The 20,195-nt window shown below is 42.9% G+C and overlaps 1 protein-coding gene across 3 annotated transcripts; it reads right to left on the reverse strand.

Moving 5' to 3' along the window:
• Positions 1-89: 89 nt before the first annotated feature.
• On the reverse strand, positions 90-20,058 carry gigyf1a (GRB10 interacting GYF protein 1a). 3 transcript variants are annotated; one of them, XM_010738759.3, is made up of 25 exons: positions 19,761-20,057; positions 14,708-15,344; positions 14,535-14,598; positions 12,093-12,222; positions 11,776-11,871; positions 11,440-11,557; positions 10,769-10,877; positions 10,177-10,376; positions 9,193-9,422; positions 8,973-9,093; positions 8,637-8,822; positions 7,356-7,510; positions 7,088-7,256; positions 6,654-6,955; positions 6,055-6,158; positions 5,865-5,965; positions 5,697-5,770; positions 5,390-5,527; positions 4,993-5,208; positions 4,651-4,871; positions 4,325-4,482; positions 3,992-4,155; positions 3,224-3,268; positions 2,832-2,976; positions 90-1,992 (listed from the first exon to the last, which is right to left on the reverse strand). In XM_010738759.3, exons 3-25 carry the CDS (start codon positions 14,567-14,569, stop codon positions 1,925-1,927), a joined length of 3,285 nt encoding a protein of 1,094 aa, XP_010737061.1. In that variant the 5' UTR covers positions 14,570-14,598; positions 14,708-15,344; positions 19,761-20,057; the 3' UTR covers positions 90-1,924. The 3 variants fall into 3 exon arrangements, with proteins under 3 accessions (XP_010737061.1, XP_019124694.1, XP_019124696.1); XM_019269149.2 differs by having other exon boundaries at positions 1,856-1,992; positions 8,973-9,090; positions 19,761-20,058; XM_019269151.2 differs by having other exon boundaries at positions 1,856-1,992; positions 6,732-6,955.
• Between the last annotated feature and the right edge of the window lie 137 nt (positions 20,059-20,195).

Below are 20,195 nucleotides of genomic sequence, written 5' to 3' on the forward strand. Positions count from 1 at the left end.
ATTTTTTTGGAATACATTCAATATTTTCTTAAGAAAGAAATAATACACACACTTCACATGGCGATAATGAAACAAAAATGAAAAACAAATTAAGGAAAAAAAAAAAATTAAAACACACAACAAAAATAGCAGCCCCAAGTGCTCATCATCTTAGTCCAAATACTTTTTAAACTTTGTATATAATGTATATATTCATATATATTTTTCATTAAAAAAAGAAAACTCGTCATTATCAAATTGCAACAACGAATAAGTAACACAATATGCTAACATTTCATGCACCGTTCTGTGCACTTGCACATTAAGATGCTGTATTTTTTTTTTCAGAGTCAGAAACTCGACATCTTTCATTCACAAGTTCGAGAGCTGACAAAAGGCAACGTGATCACACCCCAGGAAAACAGACTGGACTAACCTTCCGATGGATCACCCCTAGACTGAACTAGAAATATTTACGATATAAACTTACATACTTTACATACACTGTGCTGAGCACTGACACACGTCACACTCGCTCTCAAAAAAGAGTTAATGTCTCAATGGCCACGCACCCTATCCAAGTTCTTAGGCACAAATGTGCATTCATACACATACAAAAAAGCACATGTATTCAAAATGAGTACCTGTAGTCTTAACTCATTTCTACGAACAGTAAATGAACATGCACACTGAAAACACACGCACATGCGCGCGCACGCACACACACACACACACAGAGTCTCATTCTGATGCACACACAGTAATGTCCCTCATGATTTGCCCTGTCTGCTAGTCCTTACAGGTCTAGAGACAGCTCCCCATATGGAGAAGCTAAGGGAAATAAACTAGTGGTGGTCATCGTGTGATGAGCGCAAAGCTAACATTTACAAATGTATGCATTTCTATTTCATCTATCTGGGGATGAAGAGCTGGTGAGAGAAAGGATGTGTTGTGCAATTGCCCTCTCTCTCTCTCTCATTTATTCATTCACGCTCTCAAAACATACAGATCAAGTCCCTGTTTGGAGAAGGGAAACATGCACTCTAAACATGAGAATACAAAATTACCATTTGAACAAAAAAGACAAAAATGGCCTCTTATGTTTCATACGTCTTGGTAAGCAACAAAAGAAAGAAAAAAAAAACATTGTGCAGACTGGTATATTACTGACACAAACCAACCATCACACATCAGTCACTCTCACAGTCATTCATACACATTCACAAAAATATTCACTTCTATAACTAACCCCATTTGTTTGAAATTTTTTTTTGTTGTTTTTGTTATTTCTTTTTTAGGCAAGTGCAAATCTTCAAGTTTTTTTATAATCCATTTTTCAATAGCTTTACTTTTTATATAAACGTAAAAAATGCTAAACAAGAGAAATATCAACAGTGTTTGTCTTTCGAGAAAGGATTTGCTCTCTGATAAGGTTTCAACTAAAGGTCCCCCTGACTTTGAAAACCTAACAGCCCGACCATTCACCCCACCGACTGTTTCACCGCCCGCTTCCAGTTCCGATGCGCATGCACACGGATTATGTGTATGCGCACTGATTCCCAACACACACACACAAAAAAAAAAACTATTCAAATCCCATCTCAATAAAGTGCATTAGTTCAGTATAAGGTGCTTAATCTTTTGAGTGCCAGAGGATACCCATCTTCCTTTTAACCTCACCCCTCCTCACCCCCCTCTCCCCTGCTCAAGTGATCAACTGGTGCAGCAGGGAGCCCTTTTTTTTCTTGCCAAAGGGAAGGAAAGAGTGGGAGGCGCAGATCCAGGCGCCTCCACCCGCACCATCCCCTCGCGCTCGCTCGCTGCCTTCCTACCCCCAAAACCCTCCCCCGTCCCCGGTTCCCCCAGCAGTGCACATTCGTCATCAGGTTTGTCTGATTAAAAGACAGAAGGCCTCAGGTAGCTATTGCTGCTGCGCTGCGTCACATCAGTAATCCTCCACCATCTCCATCTCATTCAGGCCCATACAGTCGCCCGCATTGTGGAATGAGTACCCTGCAGGGAGGAGGGGGGGGAATGAGGGCAGAGAGAAGACACAGAGAGAGCAGAGTAAGATCAGAGGAGGACAGGACATCGGGGAGTCAGAAGAGCTGGCTCAGACGGTTTAGGCAGGGGACAAAGATGCAAGCCAGAATTTATTTATAAGAAGCCCCCTGGAATGGAAAAACCTTATTTGTAAATATGAGAAGAAGCTCATCACAAACAATAATGAATATTACATGTTTATGTACTGTACATAAATAAAGGTTTAAAAAATAGATAGTGGTAGGAACAGCTATCAAATACCGGAGAGCTTGTGAAAATGTGTGGACAATCTATTTACTACAAACAGAATAATGAGGCTGCATCCATACCACAGATTACAATATCCATTTTTACCTATATCACATTTGTTTGGCCACCCTGTTTATATCTACTTCAGGAGCGAGCTATATTCCATCCTGGTGTTTATGCACTAAACAGCTCACGGGCACATAAATACACTTCAGACATAAGCCCATCCTATGAGCACCTCCTACTCACCACCTGGAGAGGGTGCAAACAAGTCATCAAGGAGACGCAGTACTTTCTGCTGCTGCCTCAGAAAGCTGCGCTGCTTCCTCTTTTACTTTTGTCAGGCTCAATTTGAATCCGGGCGATGAACACTATTTCCATTTTTGGCTTGTTTTGTGTATTAAATCTAACTTTGATGAACAAGTATGTAGCTGTTGTCGACAGGTAGTGTTTTGTGTAATCACAGTGCTACTCCGAGCTATTTAAAGCTAGCTATTTATAGACCACTCCCAGATAGATTAAGTCAAAAAAGGTTGAAATATGAAATGCCGGTCACGTACCTAAGATGCTGGGGTCAGAGTGCAGCATCATGGGCTGTTTCTTCTTCATCTTCCCCCCTTGGTTGTCATAGAGACCAGCCTTGCCCATGTGGTTGGCTTGAAACATAGACTGCAGGGTGCTTGGATTCATACCTCGCATTGAGTCCTGAAAGTAAAGAAGGGCAAAGAAAAATGGAGGCGATTATATAAAATGTCTAGACATTCTTAATGGCACCGCCAAAGTATTTTTCTAATCAGCTATGACAAAATTAAACCAGAATTCATCCAGTTTTATCAGTAAATAAAAGGAGAGCTGTTGTGCCAGTTGAAGACACAAAAGAACAAACATGCACACAAACAACACAACTCCATCAGTGTTTGCATGTTTAGCACAAAGGCGTAGCTGCATTTACCTGCAGAGGGAAGTTCATGTTCAATCCAGCCACTTCCTTTGATAACTGAGACACATGAAGGGGAAAAAAAAGAAATCCTCAGTCAAACATAATGAAATAACACACCGATTTCTCTTATGGCCATTTCGTATTACAAGCTTATCTTTACAAATTTTCTTTTCTCTTTATTAAAGGCAGCATAACACATTACATCCCTATTCTGTGACTAACTGTGCTGGGTATGCAGCACTTCTTAGTTGTGGTCTGTTATAATGTGTAATGTTTTTAAATACATATTCTTAGTGTAAATACACGGTTTATTTTCATGTCTGGTGAAATGTAGTTCTAAGTATTACTTTAATAAATAGTTTAAAACATCCACTAACATGATTAAAACTATACTAATGCATAAAAATGACAAATCTGATGTTGAGGCAAATATGTGGACAGCAATCTTTCTTCTTGCTGAGAAAACCCTAAAATAAAAATGTATTTAAACGTAAATGAACAAAGTTAAAACTAAGCTTCCTTGACATAAAACAAGTTAAAGTCAAAGCAGTTAGTTTGCTGTCTTAATGTTATCAGATCTTTTCTTACTATGTTCTGTATGGAGGAATGGCTGTCGTGTCCTCTGATCACCTCTGTTAGAGTCAGAGTTTCAGCCAGCAAATGGTCCTTTTCCTTTGCTTGTTTGGTTATGGATGCTGAATTGACTGGGGTGCATCCAGCAGGTCATATTTTTGACATCTACTGTGCTCAACATAAAAGACCTTTAGAGCTCAGGCCTACCTGCTGCTGCTGTCTCTGTTGGTTGGCTTTCTGTTTGGCACGTCGCTCCAGAAACTGTTTGGCGAACTCTTTGGCTTCCACTGTGTCCCCTAGGTAGGACCGGATGAAGTCCAGCACTGCATAGGGAGACTCCACCTCCTTCAAGTATGCCACAATCGTGGCAACTAAAAGACATTAAGTTGAAATGATTAGCACGGCTGAGATTAATTTACTTTTAAGTACATAAATATTCACAGATGTTGAATTTTAACACATCACAATCAACTATCTGAGCTGAGGGTGAGTCCTCCTCACCTTTGATATTGCTAAATATGTAAAAGCTGAGCAGCTTACCATCCAGAGAGGAGGAGGAGTTGTTGGCAGAGGTGTTGAGAGCGTGCAGCATCTGTTCACACCAGGTGGTGAAGCCGTCCTGAGGCTTCATGCCCTGCAGCAGCTTCAGCAGCTTCTCCTCCTCTTCCGTCCGCTTACGACGCATCATGTACTGATCACTGCAGAGGACGTACACGGTTCAGTGCATGTTAATTATGCTAATGACTCTAAGATATACACATATAGATTATTATAATCAGCTTCAGTAGGTGTTAAAAGGGCAAAGGTGCAGTAATTTTAAACATTCAACATCCTTCCTTTACTTGTTTTAATCTGGTCTCATGTACCTGAGTGAAGGACTGCTGCGGCTGTTCTTCAAGCCCATGTTGTTGTTGCTGTTGCCACGCAGGCCGGACTGGTTCTTCACAGCCTCGTCCCACATGCCCATGCTGCCTGAAGAGCTTCCGCTGCCACCCTTACCCTCCATACCTCCAGGCCCGCCCCACATGCCAACACCATCCACCCACTGCCCTCCCATGGAGGAGCTCCCCATCGACAAGCCGGAGTGCTGGAAACAGATTGAGAAATCATTACAACAAATGACCTGTCATTCTTTTCTCTTCTATTTGTATTCCCTACAAGGCTCTGACTCTCTCTCAAAACGTATAATTTGAGTTGCTGAGACTCACGCGGTCTCTCTGCTGCTGGGCTCTCTGTTGCTGCTGCTGCTTCAGGAGCCTCTCTGCCTCCTGCTGCATTTCCAGCAGAGCCAGAGCCGGGGGCTTTCCTGGCTTGGTGAGCCCAGAGGAGGGAGCCCCGCTCCAGCCTGAGCCACCTGCCCCAGGACCCTGCTGCTGGGGGGCCTGCTGCAGCAGCTTCATAATCAGTTCCTGCTGCTGACGACACTACGGGAAGACACGACAGAGGTCAACACTTTCTCCTATAAGCTCGACTAAAGTCGGTCAATGGCATTCAAAGTCACTGTGCTGCCATTGAATTTGCATTCATCTTTAAACTGTTATATTTAATATGACAACCAATTGATGACAGAGCATATGTAAACTTAAGAAATTAAACATAACTCACCTGCTTGCGTCTGAAGAGCTCCTCCTCCTCCCTCCTCTTCTGCTCCTCCTGTTGCCTCCTCTTCTCCTCCCTCCTCTTACGCTGCTCCTCCTCCTCACGCTTCGCCCTGAGTTCAGCGTCTCGCCTCTCCTGCTGGAGCTGAAGGGGCAAATATCAGGAGTTAAACAGAGTTAAAGAAACACAACAGAAAAAAGGTCTGAATCCTCACTTTAAATTCGAGTTATTGTTATGATTGTACCCAATTATTTCAGTTGAAATGTTTCAGTTGTTTGTGTTCTAAGGCTGGAAATCTCATGACTCAACCCACCTTTTGAAGCTGTTCGAGAGTTGGACCCTGAGTAGAAGGATTCATTGTTATGTCCCAAAGACTGGCTTCACCGCCTACATGGAGATAGAGTTGGGTTATTTTAGCATCATTACATACAGTTTTCATGTGTACATGCATGTATGAAACCAGCTGCAGTGTGGAACGCACCTGACGGCTGTGAAGCTGAGGTATGCATGTCCCACATGGACCCTGTATCTGGCACTGACATCGACCTGTTCATCGAAGGCATCATACTCTGCTCACTGCACCTGGAACGCACAAAGCAAGGAGTCAGAAAGTCAAAATCTCCTCCGACGACACAAACACAAAGTATTCTAACACGTGAGCTGAGGCCTACCTGTTAATGAGCTGGAATAGCTGCTGCTGTTGGAGCTGCTGATAAAGAGCTGCTGCTGCTGCCAGCTCCTGTTGCTTTTTCAGGCGCTCCTGGTCCAGGTTTCCCTAAAAACGAAAAGAGTGAACACTAGTTTGAAAATGCTTTTTTTTTTTTGACCAAAGACACCAAAACACAAGTTTTCATACATAGTGGGCAAAGTGTAAGAAAGAAAAATTGTGGTATGTTTTTACAATTGTATTTTTACATGCAGCCATCAGGGAACTGTCCAGTCTTTGTCACCACAGACAAACTAGTCTGGGTGTCAATTGACCATATAGGACTTATCTGTATCTATAGTGTATGTGTATGTCTGTAGTGTTACATTACATGGTATGGAACCTGCCCTGTTCTGCTCCACTAGTTTGAAGCTTAAAAGCAACCAGTGAGTTTTACAGGAGGCCGCAGCAAAATATGTTTTTGACTATGGTTCAAATTTGGATGTCTCGTTCCCACTTCCTACAGGAGGGGATTAAGATATTCAAAATGACACTTGTAGGTGAAATTGAACTTGTGCAGCCCGTCATGTTTAACTGAATTTGAATTAATTGTTGGTCTTTTACCGTGACCTGTCTATCAATCTTCCCTCTCCTCTGCATCCTCCCTTCCCCATCCTCTACGTTGGCTGAGCTCTGACTCACAGTCCCGGCGGGCCCCCGGTTGGGCTGCGGGCGCTGCGTTGGTGGTGGCTGTCTCACCAGCAGGGGCGGCGGGGAGGGCCCTGGGGCGAAGGGCACGCGGCCCCACATCTTGATGACGTCCCCCAGGGGTTGGAAGCCCTCGTCGCAGCCACGCTTCACCAGCAGGGTCATGGTGAAGTAGCCAGCCTGGAACCACTCGCACATCTCCACTGTGGTGAATGGGCCTGGTGATTGGACGAGAAGAGGGAGGGCACAGATTTACAATGCAAACCCTGTGATTATGCAGCTGCGTGTGTACCTCACTTAAATTAAAACTATGCTTGCATGTATGAGTGTACATGTGGGTAAGTGTGTACCCTGGATCTCTCCCTGTGGGTCCTTGTAGAACCACTTCATGGCGGCCTCGTGTGACAGTGGCAGAGCAGCTGCTGTGTTCCTGCTCTCCTGCTGCTGCTGCAGAGCCTGGGTAAAACACTCCTCCTCCAAAGAAGTGTCCTGCAGTGATGCAACCATCTTCTCTGCCTCCTACACACACAGTTGAAACACAGTTGAAATGTTTTCCCCGTTATAATTACATAATATTTCGGAGACAGCTGCTTGAAATGTGCCTCCTGTTGTTCCTACCTGCTGCAGGTGCTTCATGCCCTCGTCGTCCTCTGTGTCTCCTCCAGATGGAGGGAGGAGAGGGGCAGCGGAGGAAGGGGGTGGAGGAGGCAGACTGGAGGAGGAGGCAACGCTGGGGCTCAGCTGGGTCTTGGAGCCCCCTACCGGAGCCATGTCTGACACAAAAACAACAACAACAACAACAACAAACAACATTAGTAAAACAATGGGTCCTATTTTTAGAATTTCTATTTAAGGGATGATGGAGATGGATGTGGAGTGGGAGGGGGGTAGGGGCACTGACGGGCTCTGCATCTGATACAGCAGGAACAGCAGGTTCAGTAAACAAGATATTAAATGACTGGGGCTAAACATATTGCGTATCAAACCAAAATATCAACGTGGCTAAATTTCCTCCCACACACACTCTGTCCTCAGACTAAAAGCGCCTGGCTGGATGCAAGAAGCCAAAAGCTCTAAAGTTAGAGGCAGGACACGACTCACAACGCCTCAGATTTTCTAGTCCAAGAAGAAGAAGAAGAAGGCCAAACGTTTTAAAGGAGGTTACATTTTTAAAAACGCATATTGTACTGGTGCTTCCAAAAAGGATTTAAAGGTTAAAAATAAGAATCATTTTGCATTTGTCACAATTTAAACCCTAACATTGAATATAATCGGACACAAGTCTGGGATGTACAGTATAGTATACTGAAGTTTATTTCTGTAAAGCTTTTACTGTTACACAAACAAGCATATAGACTGAGCTCAAACTCATTGGGCAGTAAAAAGCTGCTCTAAATCCATACGGGACATTCATAATGTGTCCGGTATGTGCTGCCGATGGATTCAGTTTCAAAATTAATTTTCAGTAAACAAGTCATCTACGGGCAGAGACTGATACCACATGCAGAAATTTGTATCACGTTTCATGTCGCCCAGTGTAAAAGACCATGTGGTGAAGTGTGGAAGATTTGGGAGGCTCTGTTTAAAAGAATACAGGAGAAATGGAATATAGTATGCATAACTATGTTTTGTTAGTGTTTAATCATGTGAAAATAAGAGAATGATTTATATTTACAGATTCTTTCCCACAGTGTGCACCATGTTAAACCGCTGTTTCTACAGTAGCCTACAACCGACAGCTCTATATAGGACCTTTCCAGGCCTCCACAATAGTTTCTTGCGCTTTCTTCAAGATTAGATGAGAATGAGAATGGGGATATTAGGGGAGTCTGCTGCTAACTGAATCCTCTTTGTGTTGTGGGGAGCATAACAACACATAAAACATAAATTGAGGCATACCTTCACTGGATGTGCTGCTGGCCTTGACGGGGTGGCTGTTATTCAGCTGAGGGTTGTCCACCAATGGGCCAGCATTGCTGGGTCGAGGCTCCAGGAACGGAGGAGTACAGTGGAGTGGAGGAGAGGCGGAGGGTGATGCTGGCTTCGTCTCATCATCCCCTACAGCAGAGCCAACTTCTTTACTCTCTGTGACAGGGAGGGAACAAAACCATGAAATAGGATGCAACAGTAATTAGTAATGAATTCTGCTTAACTTGGAAAACCTTATGAACAAAGTGCAAACAAGAAAGAAAATCTACAATCATCAAATACAGAAAAGATGAAGTCTTTCCTCACCCCTGTCTTTGTCTCCTTCAGCACTGTTCCTCTCTATGTCAGCGAGGCACTCCTCTTCTTCCTCCTCTTCTATCCCCTTAAACTCTAACTCCTCTTCCAGGATTGTCTCCTTGCCACCCTTCTGACAGAGAAAGACGAGAAGTAGTGTTAATCAAAGAGTGTAACAAATGTTAGACGAGAAAAAAAAAAAGAAAAAAAAGAGAGAAATATATAAACACACCTTCATAGGCATGAAAGCTCCAGAGGAGTCAAAAGTGCCCATCTCCCCGTCCTCCTCGTCCGTACACCACTCGGGCAGGCCGTCTCTGTCATCCTCTAGTCCATCACTGCCTGCACGCCGGCGGCCACCACCGTGACCCTCGGCGTCCCGGAAGTCGAAATCAAACTTCCTCCGGCGATTCTCACCTGGACCAACATGGTCCCGCCAGCCTGCTGAGCGAGGACCACCATCTGACAAAGAAATGGGCGGCCATCAGTGAGGATACTGTCACAAGTAATAATAAGAGGAGCCATAAAAATAGCAATGAAATTTGATTCCGTTCCTACTACAAAACCTAGAGAAACAGGGCATTGTAAGTTTGTGGCACAGACAATCACGTGTTGTATCTCACCTTCTGAGGATGTTGCTCTGTCATTAACTAGCCTCAGTTTAAAGTTTAAGACGAGTTTAAAAAGGTCATGTGACCCCTTATCCTGACTTGTTATGTCCTCAGGAACTGTGCAGCCAAAACACAGCTACTGTGTCTTGTAGAACTCACTCTACTGCCACTAGATGTCACTATATCTACTGTTAAAGTTAGACCAGCTGAAGACATCGTCATAATAACACGGAGAAAGGAGCAGTGTAAATCACTGTCTCGTATTCAGGCCATTTTAGTACCTAAAACATTATCAGCTTTAATCATGTCTGACGTGAGCTTGAGCAAAAAATAATTGCCTTATGTGGTTTGAAGTTGTTCAACATTAAGAATACTCATATTAGAGGCTCACGTATTAAACATTTTCTCAGTTGCAGCTAAACTGAGCTAACAGCAGCAGTCCCTTCATACTGGTGAATAAAAGCATAAAGGGTGTGTGGACTGCCTATCTGCATCTTAAAAAAAAAAAAAAAAAAAAAAAAAAGGGAAAATAAACAAGCCTTTTCCTTTTCTCGTGTGTAGAGACAGCACTACAAATAATACATAAATGTTTGTATTTATCGTACCATCCCTGCGGGATCCAGTAAGTCTCCAGCTGCTGCCTGGCTCCCCCTCTTCCTCGTCGTGCTCCTCCCGGAGGGTGCGCCAGTTATCGCTGTCAGCCCTTGTGTACTCCTTCCTCCCTGGACCCCCGGGACCTGCCGATTCTTCAAAGCCAGGACGCCCAACCTCCCGCCTCAGCGGCTTTTCGAAACGACGCTCACCCCTGAGGAAAGGAGGGGAAATTGAGAGAAATTCATGTCAGTGAAGTGATAAACAGAGGAAAACGCAAAGCCCGAAACATTAACAAGTTTTTAAGTCAGGAAAACATGTCCAGCAAAAACTTGTCTCACCAACAGAAAAAAAAACAATTTAATAGAAATACAACAAAACAATACTTGAGCCCAGTCTAGGCAGATAAGAAAAGATGCCTGCAAAAGTAAGATAAACCATCCCGAGAGAGCAAAAATAAACAAAGATAGCAGAGAGGATTATTGAGTTCATTACACTGGATAACAGCTTCTCTCAGCAGTGAGGATATATGCCTTCACTTTGCAATAGAGCAAAGTAATGCATGATTCATTTCATCTTCAGGTAGAGAGTGCTGGAGTTTCTTACCGGTCATCCCAGCTCTGGCTGCGGTGGATTTCTCGGACGCTGCGGCCAAAACCCACCTCCGCTTCTTCAATACTTCTTTGGTAGAATCCACCTTCACCACGACCTCGTCCTGATGACACACACAAATATAATCCTTTTTATTTATTGAACGCAACTTCACAAAATGTCTTATGCCACCATTTAACAAGTTTGTATCCCCTTCTCTCTCTCACAATCATTCTTCTAAGTTGTTTCCTCGGCTGTCCTGAACCGGACGGCTCATGTTTACATTGGCCATTCATATGCGTAGAGTGCGGTGTGTGCACAAGGTGAGTTCATAAGCCCCAGTGGTTTTAGACAGGTGTGGCTGGACAAAAGGAGAGCTATTTAGACAGGCCAAGAGGAAGTGTGCTGCATCAAGATGGTGGAAGAAAAAAAAAGGGAAATAAACACTTCAGTGGCTGGCTTGAATAAACTGCCTTACTTTCCCTGGATAACAGCCATTGTAGTTTCAGCCAAGGGTTTTGGGCAGCGTTTCTGTTGCTGTTGGACTCATGTTAGCTTTAGCACAAGTGGTTGTGGATTTATCATGAGTGCACTTAGGCTGAATCAATGCTATACTTTATTTGTTTCCGTTTTTCTCCTCTAATAGGTGTCTGGGAGGATTTTTTTTTTCTTCCTTCGCTTTTTACCTCGGCCGCCTCGTGTGGCCCCTCGTCCTCGGACCACTCCAGCTGGGGCGGCTCCACCCACCCCTTTTCCCATGAGCCTCAGCACCGCCACACTGTTCACAGACATGGAGAAGTTCCTCTGCAGAGAGAGGGAGAGGGGGAGAGAGAGAGAGAGAGAATGGAAAGAGCAAAAGGGAGGAATGTGAGGAATGTGAGCTCACAGGCACATTTGTCAACAGACAGAACAGCTCGCTTTGGAACTGAGGCCGTATCACGTTGAGATATCACATGACGAGCTGTAACGATCGATGTTTGCAGGTATTAGTGTGTTTGTGAGCCGGTGTGTTTGGGACAGACCTGCTCCTCCTCAGTGAGAGGCACCAGTGCCAGTGGCTGCATGGGCTCATCTTGCAGAATAGCAGCAAACTCCTTATCCTGCATGTCCTCTGGGACCTAAAACGACAACAATGGACACTTAGAAAGACAAAACTTTTACTATGACTTCATAAAAATAAAAACTGACCTAGAAATGGGTTGTTATTTTTGAGGAGGGGAAAGTAGATAAAAGTTTAAAAGCAAGAAGTAAGTAATGCTAGTGCTCCTCATTTTTAGCACCAGTGACCTCCTCAGCCTTGCTAAACAGTCCCGAGAGAGACTTCGGTTTTCCCACCAACCTTGTTGTCTTTGATATAAAGTGCTAACATCTCCTCTCGGCCGTAGCGGTACTCGGCCAGCTTGTACTTTGGCATGGCGGGGGAAGGAGGGGGGGACGTCACACTCCCCCCACTGGACAGTGCACGGAGCCTGCGGGAGGAAGAGTACAGGAATCGTTAAGGATAATGTATTATTTAAAAATCAATATTTCTCTCGTCAGGACAGATCAGTCTTTGGTTTCAAAGGCAGAACTTGGGAGGAATGTTTTTGCAACTTTTAATATTAATCAAATACATAAGAAATCATAATAAATAACTCAGTGTAAATTTCCCTGCTGGCACAGAATTTAAAAAATAGAGCTATTAAGCAACCATGATAGAATTCCTTTTAATCTTAACTGGAGAAAAATATCTAAAAGCATCCATCTTGCAGGAGGGAAAAAGGAATTTACTAAATGTTCTGTAACAAATCAACCATCCTCCTACGCAGGTCCCCCTGAATACACTTGGCTCAACACGGATGATATATTAGCTTTCCAATCTCAAGATTTCATTTTAAAAAGCTATTACTAGCAGGCCAGATTCCAAGGCCTGCTGTTTAACAATGGCGCCATTCACATGCCTCTACAAAGTGTGTCATTGACTCACAGCCCCACATCAAAACCATATGCAACTCAGAGGTGTAGAGGTGGGTGTGGTGGCAAGAGGTAAAGGGGGAGGGGGCGTCATGAAAGGCCGGTTGGTAGCATGTGGCATATCAAAGAGGATATAAATAAGTGGTGAAGTAACTAATAAGCATAACAAGGGGAGAGCTGAGGAAGCATGCCAGTGGGTGAGGTACTAAGAAATATTTGCATATTTGTATCCACACAGGACAACGCATGAAATCTCAAAGATCTTCTCACTTAAATATGTACATTCATGATGCTTTGTGAGTCTTGTAGAGCAAAGGTTGGCCTAATATTTGTTACATGAATCTAAATGTGAGGCAGAAGGTTTTAACTCTGAATTCGACTGCAGTGACTAAGTGCATACTTGCCGACTCTGCTGCCAACAAAACCTCAAAGGGTTGAAATTATTTTGTGATGCTAACAGGCATTAAAAGACTTGTAAACATGCTGGCCAGACAGCCGTATGTGGTGAGCACATGAACTGGCCACTGCACGGATACATTGAAAAAAAAAAAAAGGGTATGAGGATAAAAGTGGGCTAGAAGGGCCACTGAGAGGAAAGCAGCTGCAGATGTGTAAAGAGAGAAATATTCTGCAAGGCTGGCATTGCATCAAGAATGCACACAGCAGTCACAGGCCGTTAGAGATGGAGTGCTACCAAACTGAGACTACGCCCCCACCATTAATCGTTACACAAACATACACTGAAAAGGAGGAGGAGGAGAAACTGCAGAGAGACAGGCAGAGATGGACAGAACACCGCTGGGAAAATACTAACATGACTTCAGGTTTACCACAGTTTGTAATCACAAGAGGAAACAAAGGACTGAAAACATTAAATTGCATATACAAACCCGATGAAGCCATGCAGACAGTTATGCTGCTTTACTACTACATCCACCCCAACCCCACCCTTCATCAAGGGGGTATAAAGACTGGTCTCTTAGTCAAAAGCAAAATTTGAAACTAACAGTTATCGATTCATCTGCAGATTATTTTCTTGGTGTTTATAAAATGCCAGGAAAAAATGGAAAATCACAAATTGTGCAGAGCCCAGGGTGACGTCTTCAAGTATCTTGTTTTGTTCAACTAGCAGTCCAAATGCCAAAGACATTTAGTTTACTACAAGACAACAAGCAACTCCTCACATTTACAAATGCCAAAAGCTGAACCCGGAAAATTGGATCGTGGCCATTTTGAATTAAAAAGTTACCATCATTGTATCTCAGTGACTAACTGATAAATCATCTAACCGTCTCGGTGCTAATCTCTCAAAGTAAGGGCCATTTTCCCATTAAATATACTACGCACAATCGCAGAGGATGATTCCTGATTTGGTCCATGACAGGTATCTCAGAAAGCGGAGGCCAGATTTCCATCATATCCACAGTGAATATTGGAGTTTCCAGACAATGAATCACAGTTTTTCCATCAACTTCCTGACCCTTCTGTTTGGCTTAAATGTCCATTTCACACAAAAATGCGTAGTTTTAAGATTCCTTTAAAAACAACAACGAAGAAAAGTCCTAAAAATGTTGAAGTTTGAACATCTACAATGACATGGCTGAGTAAAGTATCTACTGACGAAGGCCAGGCAATACAGTCAAAGGTTCCAGAACAAGCAAGTAAATGGAGAGAAGTCATACTTAAAAAAAACAACAACCCACATCTCACTTAATCTTCCAACAATTACATAATTTCCAAACCTCAGCATGAGAGCAAGTTCAGAATATTCTGCTGGGTTTAATGCTGCTTTAAAAACTTAATAATGTAAAGAAATCAGATCAGTTACCATTCTGGGCCGAAGTTAAGAGTCTCAGCAGTCATATTCCTCACGTCCACACAGAACTGAGTATCTGAAGGGAGAGAAAAAAAACAAAACAAATAAATGTAGTTTTATTTTCTGGGGGGGGGGATGCAACTTTAAGAAAATCTATGAACAAAAAAGGTTTTAATGTGCCTTACCCTGTCCAGATGATCGGAGCAGGCTGGACTGGGCTGGACCAGGCTAGAGCTGGCTTGCTTTAGTTAGGCTTAGGTGACTAGAAGGCTGAGTGGTGCTTAAGCTGTGGTCACAGAGCTCCCCAAACACACAGACACAAAGAGAATAGCTGCCAGTTTCAGGTGCTTGAGGAATACCAGGTTATCAGGTCCTAACTAGGTAAGGAAGGGGGTTCGACGATAGTTTGGAGAATGGAAGCTCCTGCTACTCACAGCCGAAAAAGGTTGTTAAACATAAAAAAAGAAACAAAAAGAACCGTGGAAATTAACAATGGAACAAAATAAAACACTCTTGCTAGTAATAAGGTTTTCTTTTTTTTTTTTCTCTTTTTCTTTTTTTTTTGTACAGCAGTTATATCTCACATTAAAGTTAAAAATATGAACTGATTCATCAAAAAAGGTAACGCAGGAACGAAACAACAGCCAAAACAATGAAACAGGCTGCTGGAACAGCTGCCAAGAGCAGACGCGACTCGCACTCCTCTTCTCCTTTCACTCTCTCTCTCCCTCTGTGCCTTTTTCTCTCACTCCAACTGAAATGTGGATTGACGGAGACCTTCCAGGTGACTCCTTTATTTCCTGTCCTCCTCCCTTTGCACCACTGGAAATGAAGCAGAGATTGAGAGACGGGGATCAGAGAAATTGAACAATTAAAAGGAAGATGGAAGGAATAATGTTAGAAGTGTGCGCTTAATAAAATGATCTGCCGGTGAGAGGCAGTTTCACGGCTTGGCAGACCGCCTATATTGTGATCGGAAAGGAAGTGTAATTTGATTTTCCGTTGTGTGGCCACGACACACTATTTTCACAGCATGCCTTAGACTCACTGAAAGGTACTGGCCCGATTTGATCAATCCGTTAGAGCACACTGAGCCGAGAGAAAAACAACGTAGTATCCCTCCACGAATAAATGAAACTATTTGTAGTCCAGTGCTCAATCATTGCTCGGGGTTGCTGCTGCTCAGAGGAGATTTTCCATCCAGAAATCTAGGGAGTCTATTTGAGTGATGTTGTAAACCAGCTGTTTCCTAAACCATGCAGCTGGTTGGGGATAGTTCCTGAGAATGTCATGGCAACCAAACTAATATCCAGGCAGCTATATTTCAACAGTTAATGCTCACTCTCGTATGGACGAAGCATTCAAACACTGAACAACTTAATTCCAGTTATGTTCATGATACAGGAGTACTTTAAGTGAAGAGGGGTTGGCAGAAAGAAAGTTGGCCCTCGCTCACATGTTGATGATGCCAATGTTTATGAAGGTAATTATGTGTATTTTAAACCTTATGTTCCTACTTTTTGTCATCACGGAGGTTCTAAGTTTTCACATTTCATTTCTACAGAGCACTGCTGTCACATGCACAACTCTCAGGCCAACACTGTCTGATCTAGCTGAATTCAACATGTGATTTAACACATATCCTTTAGCATGCCATCATATGCGATGACAGTGATTATGTTTCCCATGCACTGTTTAGCATTAGCTTCTGCTGTTGTGTTTCAGTTTTACTGATCTTTTTTTAAACACTCTGCTCTGGACTGCTGGGTTTTGCAGCTGTAACCTGGAGTGTGTAACCCAGTAAGTTAGACAGTTAGATCATTACTGTACCCTGGTTCGACTCAAGGAGCGAGGGAAGGCTAATGTGCAAGATAAACACAAATATTTATTCACACAACAACAAAAAGTGAAATCCATTCGGATTCAAATTCCCCTGAATAACCAACAAAAAAACAAACCTAAAATAAAGTGTCCTTTCCAGCTTATAGCTGTTCTGACAGCAAAGTTCAAAGTCCAATAAAGTTCAGTCCACAGTCCACATAATCCATGTCTGTCAAAGTCTATTTAGTGTATGTACTACCCGGGTAGTGTGTATGTGTGCAGTACGTTGTGACTCTTCACAAAAGATGAGGAAGACGGAGGATTGTGCATCCTCCATCTCGCCTCAGACGGGAACCCCTGGTCAATATCAACACCGTCTGAATCGATGTGGATCCAGAAAAAACAAAACAAAAAACAATCGCAGTCCTCGGTAAAGAAAACAAATCACAGCAATTTCTCCAGTAGCAGCCGTCCTGGAACTCTCATAACAACACATGTCCATGAAAATAAACGTTAATAATCTCGCTCGTAGATTGTTGTGGCATCAGTGTCAGGCTTGACTAGCACATCTAGTTTCCAGCATGCAAAGCACACCGCTCACTGAATTTCCCGTATCGACTGTACATGAAGCGCCCCCCTTGTGGCTACTCAAAGCAACTACAGTCATAAACACAGCTCTCTTAATGAACTCACACTTAATGAAAAAAATATGAACATGAAGCCTACAATACACGTAATAAACCAGACTGTCATTTTCAGCTAATCCAAAGGACACTAAATCTACGTGAAGATTAATTTATCATGCAAGACGCTGGTCGGGCTATTTCATCTCCACATGAAACAACTTTATGAACAACAATTTACATTCTAAACCATAACTTAACCAGAAATCCGGTTGTGTTGACATGAATTTCAACTGAAACGTCACCAGCTGATTTTATCATCTGTGCCTAACTGCAAACCACATGTTGATAAAATGATTCATTGCTTAGGGTCGGGTGATGTAGAATGTGAGATAATATAAAGTTGTTCACCGTCAGTGATTCTGTCTGCTGATTAAATGGAGGTGTCAATCTCTTTACTATTTCTGGCTGTATTAAACATTGAGTGCAATGTTAAAAATTAGCCGTACTCCTTATGGCTATATTGGACTTGCAGTGTTTTTGCATCAGTGGGTGCATGCAAATATTGCATTCCAGGTATTCAGCTATCGAAGGAAGATTTTATCTGTCTCTGCCATGAAACTTGGCACATCAGTCAAAGCCTCTTAGGAGAAGTTTTTTCTTGTTAAATGAGTACTAGTTCTAAAATATGGACAAAAATCTGCAGGAACATGGGGAATATCTGAAGTACTGTGCTCGCACCCGTTGGCACAAAGTTAAACTGCATGATGTACATTTAAAACGACACACTTACTACATGCTATTCCTATGTTAAGAAATGTAAATATCCATCCATCTAGTTAACTTCCAGATGTCTCTATTTTTGAGTTCACATAACTTTCCAACCCTGGTCAGTTTTACCTCTCTGCAGCTGCATCGTACAAGCCCCTACCACTTCTACGCCAGCTGAGGACCATTTTCCATTTGATTCAGCTTTCTAATTATGTAGTAATATATAGTTTTTTTTTTTACGTACCCGATGTTTAAAGTTTGTGGTAGGTACAGGCTTGCCAATCACTCTAAAAAAGAAGAGGCATTCAGCTCCGGTGCTACTCAGAACAACACTGACAACAAATGTGTCACTGTGAATCACTCACGTGCGAGACACGCTTAAAATAGCGTCAAATGTCAACACTGTCAATATGCCAGAAAATACCGGGACACTATTTGCTCAAATCACTGGGCTCTTATGAAGCACCTCAACGGTTATTGTGACATGATAAAAAAAAAATTCTAATGCAGATTGCCAACACATCCCTGTATACTTAACTGGAAAGTCTTTTGATACGTTTGTGAGGGAAAAAAAGTTTTCAGTGCAAGTGAGGCACTGTGTTCTCTCAGCATTTTCAATTAACAACAGAAGATTTTTGAAAATTGTCATGAAAGACGCTGGAGGTCTTCTGTGCCGTTGACTGCTGGAACTTTTGCAATGTATTATGATTCACTGCTATTGGTCAATACCAAGTAACGACCGGGAATTCAGTTCAAGACCGCAGCAGAGTGCTTCGTCTATTTAACATATATTGTAATATACATGTTTAAGACAACAGTCGACTGTAAAATTGAATGCTGACAGGTCCAAAAGTGTTTGGATTCATCTGACAGAGATTTCCTTTTGTATTAAACCTCTGCTTGCCACAACTGTTTGAGGAACTCCTCCCAGCTGCTGATGAGAATGACTCAATAACTATTAAATCTTATATTAAATCAGAGTAATGTTGTGTAATTCAGTGAGCACTGTGACCTTAAACCCGGACACTCTGCAGTTATTCACCAATTTAACAGCAGCGAAATAAGAAAACATTCAACATAAGAATCCATTAATGATTAAAAATCAGCGAGATTACAGTGAGATCAATCAATACCCATCATTAGCTGAATTTCAATAATGGAATAACTTTGAACATAACTTCAGACATCTTCACTTTGGTTTCTAAATATTGATTATTATTTTTTTTAAAGATGCAGTAACGTTGCTAACTTAGAAAGCTGAAGCAAGGTCACGGGATAATAAGGTCTGCTCGCATCTTAAACACGGCAAACATTTGAACGTTACTAAATTATTATGCACTTAAAAAACGTGGCGGGAGGACGTGTCGACGGTGCGGCTACACAGACTGTGAAGCCACGCTGAAAGCTGGCATTCAATGCGCATCCATTTGTAAGATCAACACAGTGAAAAACGCTGGATTGTTTGGCCGTGAAGATGGCTAACGTATAGGCAAAACAGCCCCGAGCTGACATTAGCTACCGTCAATGGTCGCGGGCTAGGTTACGTTAGCATCCACGTTGTTCGTATTTCAGGCATATTGATCTGCGGTGACATGAAAATAAAATCAATATTTACAACAGAACCTGACCCACGATATCATATTTCTGTTGCATAACAGAGACGGGTTAGCTGGCGTGCTACCTAACCTAGCACACGGTAAAGGCCTTGTAGCTTCAAATGACACCAGATATGATGGCGGAGGGGGGCGGAGTGTCGAGCCGAGACTCCCCGGCCTGCTCCGCCAATGTGCGGACGGCCACCTCCAACCGCTGTCGGGTGTTGAGCTAGCGTTTAAGGGCGGTGTAAACAAAACAACGGGGTTTTATTTTTTTTATTTTTTTGCCGTAAAAGCACTTGCTTGCAAATTGCCCCCCTCCTCCTCCTCACGACAGATAAAAGCCAAAAGCACTCGAGCTTTGCAGGAGCTAGCTCCCGTTAGCCAGCTAGCTGAAAGACAAGCTGCAAAGAGGAACCACGGCTTACCTTCACTGCTTCAGAGCTACCAGACTGGCGCGTCTACAGCCAATATATCGTATGCATTGGTCTCTTTAAACACTGTAAACGTATTCATTCGACAGAATCGTACTTTCAGAAAGTCGCGCTCTGTGTTTTATTTATTATTTTCTCCCCCTCTCCTCCAACGGTCGCAGCTGCGTATCAGTGTGTGTCTGCTGGCTCCCGGTCGCTGCTCTTCTTGTTGTTTGTGTTTCGGAAACATGGCCGTCCGTGTGATACCACGTGACTGGACACTGACAAGCGGCTAACCAATGTTGTAGCAGGGCAAACACACCCCTATTTTATCAAATGTGTACCACTTTTTTTTTTTTTTTTTTTTTTTTTTTTTTTTTGCATCGGCATTTTAAGGCAATTAGCACGTAGAAAAAAAACCCGAGGGGCGACGCCAGCTTTAGTGTGAGG

This window comes from Larimichthys crocea, chromosome XIV (genome assembly GCF_000972845.2).
Source record: "Larimichthys crocea isolate SSNF chromosome XIV, L_crocea_2.0, whole genome shotgun sequence".
Classification (NCBI taxonomy): domain Eukaryota; kingdom Metazoa; phylum Chordata; class Actinopteri; family Sciaenidae; genus Larimichthys; species Larimichthys crocea.

Bases quoted from the DNA above. Each gene is read 5' to 3' on its own strand.
- gigyf1a (XM_010738759.3), bottom strand. From the start codon at position 14,569: ATGACTGCTGAGACTCTTAACTTCGGCCCAGAATG. The intron at 6,159-6,653 runs GTAAAAGACCAA...TTTCGTTTTTAG, and splicing joins AGATTGATAGACAGGTCACG to GGAAACCTGGACCAGGAGCG. The intron at 4,872-4,992 runs GTGAGTCTCAGC...ATCTGTTTCCAG, and splicing joins CCCAGCAGCAGAGAGACCGC to CACTCCGGCTTGTCGATGGG.